Source organism: Photinus pyralis, unplaced genomic scaffold (genome assembly GCF_008802855.1).
Source record: "Photinus pyralis isolate 1611_PpyrPB1 unplaced genomic scaffold, Ppyr1.3 Ppyr1.4_LG3a, whole genome shotgun sequence".
Classification (NCBI taxonomy): domain Eukaryota; kingdom Metazoa; phylum Arthropoda; class Insecta; order Coleoptera; family Lampyridae; genus Photinus; species Photinus pyralis.
This window is the reverse complement of record NW_022170509.1, coordinates 6,920,111-6,930,927: the sequence shown is the minus strand read 5'-3', so window position 1 is coordinate 6,930,927 and position 10,817 is coordinate 6,920,111. Positions and strand designations below refer to the sequence as shown.

General features: G+C 34.3%; 1 protein-coding gene across 1 annotated transcript; it reads right to left on the bottom strand.

The window, feature by feature from the left end:
- Window positions 1-290: 290 nt before the first annotated feature.
- On the bottom strand, window positions 291-5,304 carry LOC116165614 (glucose-6-phosphate 1-epimerase). Its single transcript, XM_031480203.1, has 5 exons — window positions 4,977-5,304; window positions 4,817-4,868; window positions 4,704-4,762; window positions 4,499-4,655; window positions 291-1,910 (listed from the first exon to the last, which is right to left on the bottom strand). Exons 1-5 carry the CDS (start codon window positions 5,041-5,043, stop codon window positions 1,412-1,414), a joined length of 834 nt encoding a protein of 277 aa, XP_031336063.1. The 5' UTR covers window positions 5,044-5,304; the 3' UTR covers window positions 291-1,411.
- Window positions 5,305-10,817: the final 5,513 nt, after the last annotated feature.

The following is a 10,817-nucleotide window of genomic DNA, read 5'->3' as shown; positions in this document are numbered from 1 at the left end:
AATACAACGATTCGACAAAAAACACTATATTGAGTAGCATTTTTTACTACGGATTGGCACACAAAAAAAAACAAAAGAAACTGTTTCAACAAAACCTGCGCACAACGCCCTAATACTTAGAGAATACCTATTGTAAATTTTTCCCTTAATTTGACCATGTTCGTATTCTCTATATTACACATTCATATCTTGAACGCAGTTATACAGGGTGAAAAACCTCTAAGAAGTAGGCACTTTCCAAATTATGTGACACACGATTTAACAAACTTTATAACAAATATAAACAAAAAAACATAAAAATATTAATTTATTTAATCTATTTATTATATTAAAAGCAGCCTAATTTTCGTTGTCAAACACACTTAATATATACAGTGCACCTACAAACAAGTTAAAAGATTTGTACAATCAAACCACAAGTATGGATTTTTAAATTATTGCTAATCACTAATTTACAGTATTGTAATATAGAGTTCGGTTTGGCAAATTTTGAGTTCCACTATAATCGCGTACTTGAAAATCGAAACAACTTTTCAATCATTCCGCACTTTTTTGAGGTATAAAACTTAAAGCTAATACTACAATCACAAGCAATTCAAGAAGTACGTTTATTGCCAAAGTTTGGCGTATTGCGAGAAGTCGATTATCCTCTTATCTGCTTATCAAGTGGCTAGAAATGGAAGACTACTTATGGGCGGAATGTTTCGAAATGGAATAATTTGAAATGTAATCACAACTCTTTCATTTACAGATTTAGAATTTTTACATTACAGAGCATTTCCGAACATAACCTGTTTAGGGTATGCCGCTTTACTTTCTTATGTACCCAAATATCCACTTACTATTATATCTACTTTTCGGGACAATAAATTTGGGGAGTATGTAATTTATTAAATAATAAAAGTTAGCAAGTGGACATTTTGGTACACATCCAGTTTTTATTTCCAGATCCTGGGACCATACCTAGTTTATGGTAAAAAAAGACCTTGTTAATGAATTACTCTGTATAAAACGCTTTGGCAATACACTGTTATTACTAAAATTGTATCCCAACAAAACAAAATTGTTGTTATCCTATTGCACAAAGAATTTAATAGTACCATTCGTAACACAAGTCGTATACAACATAAGGCTAATTTTGACCTACCTATAGTAGCAGTACTATACAAAAACACCGACATCCATACCAAATTCTACGTAATGAAGGTAAGAGCTTATTTATCTTAACTATTGCTTTCATTTTACAACCGCGGTAACAATGCAACCTACGATTTCATCCCCGTACAATACCTAAACTACAAAATTTACAAGGTTAAATAATACTAAAAAATTTGGTACGAAGATGTAACAAGGATGACTGCACGCAAATGAACACACGTTGTATTGAAAATTTAACACCGGAACTAAATGCTTACATCACTTGTAAAATTTGGCTCGCCTCAAATGCGGTACCTGGCAGAAGAATCACAGGACTGGAAACGTGCCCGGCTTCGACGCATACCATATTCGGATACTCGTCGTCACCGAAATCGGCCATATCTTTGGCATGATCCACCCAAGGATTCCAGACCACGGTGTCCGGAAAGTTATACTTCTGTATGCGCATCTTTCTACCCGACACGACATTAGTTATAATATGTTCTTGGGGCGTATTTTGATAGATACGATCGGTCCACTCGCCGATTGTAACCACATCGCGTCCCTCTTGGTACACAGTGTTCTCGCGCGTTTTATCTATGAAAGTACAGCCATGTAAACCAGTTATTTGGCACCTTCGAACGTCAGGAACTTTAAAATACGTATGCAGTAACATGTTGAAGCTGAACGTCAGATCCTTATTCGGATTATAAACTGCTATGTTAAAGTGTAGCTCTTTCTCTCTCAAGATAAGGCGATAGGTTAACCTGAAACTAAAAATTGAACACATTAGGAAACGATCTACACGCAAATCAACAAAATGATTAATTCAAAAGTGTGGTGGGTAAAACAACATCCACGACGCATATTCCAGTTTTCCTGTGGTTAGTACAGATATCACCCGCACACCTGCACTTGCGCGATTCTGCCCAAAAGCTTTTCAGGTTTCCCATTTATGTCTAAGAAAAGGTATACCAAATTTGGTTCCAATCAGTTCAGCTGGTTAGAAATGAGAGTTTGACACACTTGCGCGATTCTGTCAAAAAGCTTTACAACTCTTCCTTTTATCTGAGAATTGCGTACCAAATTTGGTTCTTTGATTCAAACTCCTGGTGCTTCCAAACGCGCATTTCCATTCCAGTAGTTCCTAACACAATTTCTCAATCTTGATTTTAACTTCTTTTGTATTAAAAAATGCAAAAAAGATTTTCGCTTTGAGGCGAGCAACTTTAGCGCATTTTCCATGAATTGATGAGTACTTCTCAAAGGTCATCTAAATGTAACTGACTATTTATGTACACAAAGGAAACTATGGAATAAATATTCTTATATAATAACATTGCGCAGCCTGTAAACCTGATGTTTAAAATATGCGGTATGCTTGTCTTTATAGAAGCACCTGTGGTTACAATTAAATCTTGTAGCTAAACAAGTATTTTTAGCTTCCTAGGTCTAGCTAGGTGGCTATTGCGATCACGGTTTTTTTTTGACATGTTAAGATTTCATCAAATGATCATTTTAAGTATCTTTCAGAGAATACAAATTTTGTCCGTCTGTACGTATGTACAGGCTGTCCTCTTAATAAAGGTCATAGCATAGGCCATATCTATAGCACTGTTAACTGCACGGGTTGGGGAAAAAAATTTTGTTAACAAAAGCGGCTCAAAGAAATCGCTCCTAAGTTTGCCGCTAGAGGGCGCACAATTCATGGTTAAGTAAAACAATAATTTTTTCCCTACAATATACGCAACAAGCGTGCATTAAATAATACATGCTTCACAATCTTGTATGAATTTTGCATCATTTTGATGCAGCACATATTGCCCTAGCTTACTTTTTAAACAAAGGGCCACAGAATAAAGTATCCAATAACTATGTTTTGTATAGTATTTTTCAACTTAATAAAAAACAAAACATTTTATTCTAAAGAAAATAAACAGCGTCATTAAAATTAAATATTTCGTTATATTACTTTATTTGTTTAATTACCAGAGGTTCCCTCTCAATTCACCGTAACTTTTCTGATAGGTAACATTTTCATTCATTGAATATGCATTTACGTAACTAATTTAAATCCGTTGACCAATCACATTCATAGCAATAAGCAATTGGAGTTGTACTGGTGGAACCAGAAATTGAGATTGGGATGGGGACAAAAAGCAAAGGTATTTCATATTATTATTTTTCTATAACCTCCCTAAAAATGAGATTATAAAGTATAAATTAGAGGTATGATATAGTACTCATTACGTACACGCGTGCGTAATGAGAAAATTAGAATAGATCATGTACGTTTGTAAGTGATAATTATCCACAAATGTCAAAACTGTCAACAGACATCGTTTTGAGTTTTGCCTTATTTTCATTTCGAAATTCACAGAGGTCGAAGAAAAAGTATGGTACGTAATTCGGTTGTAATTTGCGTATTACAGGTTCATAGAATTGCCGCACTCTGCCGCATTTTTCTACTCACCTATAATACACACTATTACAACCTTATGACAGAATATTTGCCTAATTTATCAAATATTTTAAACAACATATGGATTAAATTAATTTTGTTTTCCAACGTACCACAAGGCTCTGTTTTAGGGCCTTTTGTTTTTCTCTATATAGAATGTGCTCAATTATTGTCCTGTAATTGAATGTTATATCTGTTGGGCAATTAAATGTTATTATTATTATTAAGACAAGAAAAATCTTTTTACTAAAAAATGTGATATGTGCGTTCTATTTATGACAAAGCCAATGTAAAACAATTTCATTCATGGCAATAAACTATTATTAAGCAGGCGAAAAAAAGAAACGTCAACCGTACTTAATAGCATGTTCCAATAGAAAAAATATTAAGTAGCTCATGTTTCAAAAACTAAAAATGTTATACATAAATTGTATATAGAATTGACAAATAATGCCAAAAATGAAATAATATATAGGTGTTCCATTTAAAAGGTTGGCATCAACTTCACCCGGAAGTACCACCAACTTGAAAATATTTACATAAATTCCTTTGACAGTAGCACATAACCAAATATTCCAATATTTCCTTTTTAATGACAGCCGGCAGTCGTCGAGGGACACCCTGTGCATTGAAGGTTGCACTTCACAGCTTTTTCGGATATTCCCATTTTTTGTACTGGCAAAAAGAAAATTCTGATCTGGACAAAATCTTAAGCTGAAGATAATGAACTTGAAAATATGAAAAAAATTAAACCAAGTGAAGGTGACGAACTACACCACCTTCACCTTTATGCACATGCACTTGAGATAGGAAAAGGTTACAGTGGAGAGATAATAAACAAAAAATGGTTTCCTTCAGACGCGCGTAACCTTCATCTAACCTAATTACGCAAAGACTTACGGATAATTCCACATTGAACGTGTGAAATCGTTGTCCATAATTGAAAAGATAGCCTCGACGTCGCCGCTTGCGAGCCTTTCGGGTGCTTTTTCTAAACTCCATCGCACTATTCGAGCAAAACCGTGCTGGGGACCAAAAGTCCAAGGTCCGAATTGAGCTGATAACAGAGTGTTAATCTTACATAATAAGTGAAGATTTCACTTACGAAATACAAAAGGAATTCCTCCACGAATGGCCTTCTTTCCGTCAAAAACTGCTTGCTTACTAAAACAGGCAGAAAATGGAACGTTTTTGACACAGAAAATAAACTATTCTTACCTCACAAACAGCTGTTCTTGATTGTTAACCCTCCAAGACACAACAGTAGCGCCTAAAATTCAAATTGTTATATGTACACAAAAAGTTTGGTTAAGTATTCAAACGATAAGTGAAATGCATGAAGGAGTAATTTGACAAAGAGACGATAGAAATAAATTACCGTGTAAATTAATTGTGCAGGTCGTATTATTTCCTCTGTCAAGAACCACAACACTGGTAGCGGCCATGACAAATTTCCAAGAGACGGCCTGAAGCCGGTGACGCGCCTTCGGTTGTCAGTTGCGTTGCCGCAAAAAGTTCACTTTTTCAATTTCACTACCTGCGCTCTTACTTCACAGGTGCTAAGTCCCTCTATTGGTCGTTAAAAAATTGTCGGATAATCATAAATTGAGCACAGCTTCGACCGACGACGCGACTATTATAATGTGCGCATTAACAGATCGTCTATCAAGAAGAAAGGACGCAACTAGTTTTTCATTCATCTTTACAAAAAACGAAATTATTCCTGGTCTGGGCGGAATCGAGGACCGCAGTTCGTATGCTGCCATCTTTAGATAGACGGAGATACCTCTCCATAGAGATCTGCATGAATGCTACCACATTGAAAATGTATTATACAGGATGAGACAACCATAATGAAAGTACTGAAATGAAAATACGTAACGACCAAGGACGTTAAGGTATTTTTAACCACTGCTTTCCTGCTGTGCATCCAAAGCACCATCTCACCTCAGCCCCTTGGTCGATGCAATGTACTTTTACACACTCAACTGCAGAATACCCAATCACCAATGGAGTACACGACATGGACTATCCCGATCTCAGATCACTTTGAATCGTCTCTGCCTGGGCCACACTCGAGCTACCCATCTCCATCATATTCTCTTCAGCTCCACCTGTCAGACACCAGTAACAGTACATCATATTCTTCTGGACAGTCGTGCCTCTTTATCACCCAAAGACAGAACTGGACTGGGATCATCACTTGTTGAAGTTCTGGGCAACACTTCAAACAATGGGAAGAAAGTGATACAATACCTCAAGATACATACCATCGAATGATATTCGTATTTTTAGTTATCATCACTTGTACCATAATTCACATTCTCCTTTACTGTTTTACATATTGTATCTTAAAAGTTCCATAATAACCCACAAGATTGATGCTTAAGTATCTTTAAATAAAAAAAAGTTGGACAACGTTTCTCGAAATGGATAAAAATTGCCCAGTATGATACTGTCATCATAGGCAAGTCATAGATCTTCTGATGCTACGCACTGCTGTTGGTTCTTTCAAAAAGAATGTCTATTTCCAGAACAGTGCAAAGAGTAACAGCCCTACTGTTGTATTGTGTTGGAAAGAAGAAGCTCAGGCAGATGTGTAGCAAGAACCCTAGCCTTTCAGAGATGTACTAACCCACTCCTCCCTCTTGCACGAAAGGTGTATGAAAAAGACGTGTCAATGGATCCCGGCAAAGATGACGACAGAAAAGATCAGGCAGCCTCCAAGTGCTCCGAGGTTTTCGTAATTAATAATAACATATAAATATGCTATTAATTATGTTTTTTTTTTGTAAATAAATGTTATACCTTAATTCTTGGTTTTAAAGTACTCGTATACTTTGTGCGTGCAACGTAAATGTTTTTGGTGTGAGATAGAGTTTCTAAAAATGCACGTTTTTCACGTTAGAGAGAGGGGGGTCATAAATGTTCCAAGATGAGTGATTAAGATAATTAACATCGAAATGATGGTAATATAGCAGAGCTGGGCAGTATTCGATTTTGTAAATACTTTTTAGTATTCATATCCTTTAAAGTATTCAAATACTTTGTAATTAAATACCTACTTTTATGGAAGCAGTATTTGTTTTTGTAACTCAAATACTTTCACAAATATTTAGTATTCGAATACTTCGCAAAGTATTTAGATACTTCGTAAAATTTCGAAAGAAAATTCAAAGGGCTGTAACTTTTGAACTAGTACCCCAATCTTGGAACTGTTTGAAATTATGGATTCTACAGGCCACATTCTATAACAAAAATTTTCCGGGTCGATCTGAGACAATTTTTTTTCAGGCCTCAGAAAAAGGCAGTGTATAACCTTCCTTTTTTACAAAAAATCGATTACACCAAAATTTCTCGGGAAAACACTTCTTCTTATTAATTTTGGTACGTAAAATCCAAAACAATTCGTACTTTTTCGATTGGACTTCTCTATCAAAAGTTATGGACTAGAAACCAATTTCGAAAGAAAATTCAAAGGCCTGTAACTTTTGAACTAGTAGCCCAATCAAGGAACTGTTTGAAATTATGGATTCTACAGGCCATATTCTATAAGAAAAATTTGTTTCCGGGTCGATCTGAGAATTTTTTTTCGCGCCTCAAAAAAAGGCAGTGTATAACCTTCCTTTTTTACCAAAAAACGACTGCACCAAAATTTCCCGGGAAAACACTTTTTCTTATTAATTTTGGTGCGTAGAATCCAAAACAATTCGTACTTTTTCGATCAGACTTCTCAATCAAAAGTTATAGACTAGAAACCAATTTCGAAAGAAAATTTAAAGGGCTGTAACTTTTGAACTAGTAGCCCAATCTTGGAACTGTTTGAAATTATGGATTCTACAGACCACATTCTATAAGAAAATTTTTTTCCGGGTCGATCTGAGACAATTTTTTTTTCGGGGCTCAAAAAAAGGCAGTGTATAACCTTCCTTTTTTACCAAAAATCGACTGCACCAAACTTTCTCGGGAAAACACTTTTTCTTATTAATTTTGGTGCGTAGAATCCAAAACAATTCGTACTTTTTCGATTAAACTTCTCAATCAAAAGTTATAGACTAGAAACCAATTTCGAAAAAAAATTCAAAGGGCTGTAACTTTTGATCTAGTAGCCCAATCTTCAAACTGTTTGAAATTATGGACTCTCGATCGATCTCGATCTCAGACAATTTTTTTTCCGGCCTCAAAAAAAGGCAGTACTTTTAAGTTATTCAAATATTTGAGAACAATTTAGAAATGTTTAGGGAAAGTTTCTATTGTCACAAAATCAAATATAAAAATCCGATACATCTGAATACCGAACTCGATAGTCTACGTAACTTAAAAACAATAGGGACCTTTCTTATATCCTTAAAACCATGTGTACCAATTTTCAAAGCGATCGCACGTTTCTAAACAAGTTATCATGCACATGGACAAACGGATGGTCAAAAATGGATCTGTTCCAAAATCGCTAGGATTTCAGAAATACTTTTGAAAGTATTCGAATACATTCTAAAGTATTTGAATACTTATTTTTTTAAGTATTTGAATACTTTTCAATGTATTTGTATCTAGTATTCGCTTGTGCTGGACGTAAAAGTATTTAGTATTCAAATACCTTTGATTTGTGTAAAGTATTTACTATTTAGTATTCAAATACTTTTTGAAAGTATTCTGTCCAGCTCTGTAATATAGTTATAGACCCAAAACCTTCATTTTTCGGCAATTTTTTTTACATTTTGAGAGACTTTGTCTAACTTTGATCAGCTGTATTTAGGTTAATATTGGGTCTAAAAATTCCATCCTAGTGTACTCCCAACAACTTGTAAAAATTCCATCAACTTTGAAATACTGTCCAGATAAAAAGTGGATATCGACTGGACTAATTATCATTAGGGGAAGGACGGGTGCAAAAAAAGTGTTTTCGTTCATAATTGTTAGTGTATTTTTGTATTAAAAAATACGCTATTATATTCGTTATGGCTGGCTGGTTGAGATCTCAGCAATTACAACAGCTAGAGACTTCAAATTTTCACTAAAAGCTCTCTGCTATAGTGTAGATGTGCAGGCTCTAGTCTATTTTGGGTTAGATTACGAATGAGATAGATAATTTTAAACTTCGCTAATAAAATACTGATCGGTATTACCAAAAATACGCTTTCATCATGCATATGCTGATTTACAACTTGTTTTATTAATTTAAAATGAAACAAACATTTTATAATATGGATATTGTTACCTACTGATTAAATTATTAAAGCATAAACAATTTAAATTAAACACGGTAAAATCTAAAAAAAGTTGCAAATGACCCCTAAGCAGCATTCGACCAGTGAAGGGGAAACTTTTGGCCATGCACAGACAATTAATAAAAAATTTAAAATTCGCATCATTTGAGAAAAAAAGTATTAAAATTATAACAGAAATGAATATATGATGCTGTTCTTGTTGTTCCATTCTTTGGAGGAGGTTTTAGTTTGTTTATAATGTCATCCATAGCAACTTCAGGTAGGTATGCCATCAATTGGTGGAAAATAAATTGTGGGTTAGTTTTCTTTTATTTTAGCTACTTTAAATTTCACTAAAACAAAATCCTCATCGTTAAGAGCATATTTGTTAAATTGTTTTCAAATTCATCACTTAAATCTTCATCAGATTACTCGTCTAGAGACAATGCTATGCTCTAAGACTAAGATGATGATTAATCATTGTGGTCTTCTACTTTAAATACCTTCTTGGATTTTTTATTTTCTTTTATTTCCATCTTATACTCAAATAGTTTTCTCTCTTTTCTTTTTATTTTCTTTCTCTGGCTCTGCTACGTCTAACCTCTCTTTTTCAGGAGTGTATATACTCGTAAAATTCTCGCTTATAGAAATTGTATGGATAAACCATTTTTGAGTTATAGTTGAAAAACCGAAAACAAGTGCCAAAATTTCGAGGTTTTTCGCTTTCCAAAAAAGCTAAAGCCGGTGGTTTCGAGTTGGCAAACTTAGATTCACCATGTCTATACCGTCCTTTGACATATAAAAAAATAAAATTCTTAGGGACAATTAATGCAAGGTGCAACTCCTCTCAGAAGTGGTCAGAGATGATACCTTTATGTGCCTTTAAAGTGGGGTTTGTGTATCATGTAAGCAAAATTAAGAAAGAAAATATTCTGTGTACTAAAAAATGACATAGGTACATCACTTACAAGCAACAATAGATCAATTGTTATGTCAAAATGACAAACATTTATAATTTATGAAGTGGGGAAGGGTTATTACTTTTAGGTGCTCTAAAAGGGTGTAGACAATAGCAAACAAGGAACAAAGATGTTTGACATACCACAAAAAATTACAGTCCTTACATTGAACGGAATGTTATTTGAAAGTCAGTTTTCTTTGAAACCGATAAGGATTACACTTTTACGCTTTTGTTGCTCTTGGGTATCAAATCAACCAAGGAAGTATCATAAAAATACAGCCCTTACAGTCAGTTTTCATAAAAAATTATAATTTTTGAAACTGGGGTGGGATATATGTTTATGTGCACTTAAAGGATGGCTTGTGGACCTTGTGAACAAAATCAAACAGGGAAATAATAAAATGACATGATGCTTTTTGAAGCGGGGGATCCTGTAAACAATATCAAACAAAGAAACCCAAATGCTTGAAGTATCACAAAAATTACAACCCTTGCAATAGACCGATAATTATATGTAAAGATTAATCTTCATAAAAAAATTGTAATGTTTGAAACGGGAAAGGGTTCACGTCTGTTTGCACTTAAAGGGTGCCCTGTGGACCCTGTAAACAAAAATGTTTGAAATACCATAAAAAATGACAACCCTCACAATAGACGAATCGTTATGTAAAAGTGGGTGATTATAAAAAATGTATAATTTTTATTTAGGTACATTTAAAAGGTAAAGTGTGGACCCTATGAACAAGATCATACACTAGAGCTAGACGAATCGTTACCTATCTATGTAAAAGTGTAGATTCAGAGACTGGTAAGATTAGTGATCTTATTAAACATAACCACATGAAGAATTATAAACCGATACGATAGAGTTACTGGTTGAAGGAAAAAATGGTTAAACGTTAAAAGCGAATTATTTGGAACACAAAAAGTAACTACCTACCTACCGTTCCGGTAATTAGATTATCGGTATAATTGCACAGGTATGTATCACAGTATAGTGCCACTTTTTTGCCTTTTATGTTATGTGCTTTACAACAATGTTGAAGTAGGT

Bases quoted from the DNA above. Each gene is read 5' to 3' on its own strand.
- LOC116165614 (XM_031480203.1), bottom strand. From the start codon at position 5,043: ATGGCCGCTACCAGTGTTGTGGTTCTTGACAGAGGAAATAATACGACC. The intron at 4,656-4,703 runs GTAAGTGAAATC...CTCTGTTATCAG, and splicing joins AGGAATTCCTTTTGTATTTC to CTCAATTCGGACCTTGGACT. The intron at 1,911-4,498 runs GTAAGTCTTTGC...TTCAATTTTTAG, and splicing joins CGTTCAATGTGGAATTATCC to TTTCAGGTTAACCTATCGCC.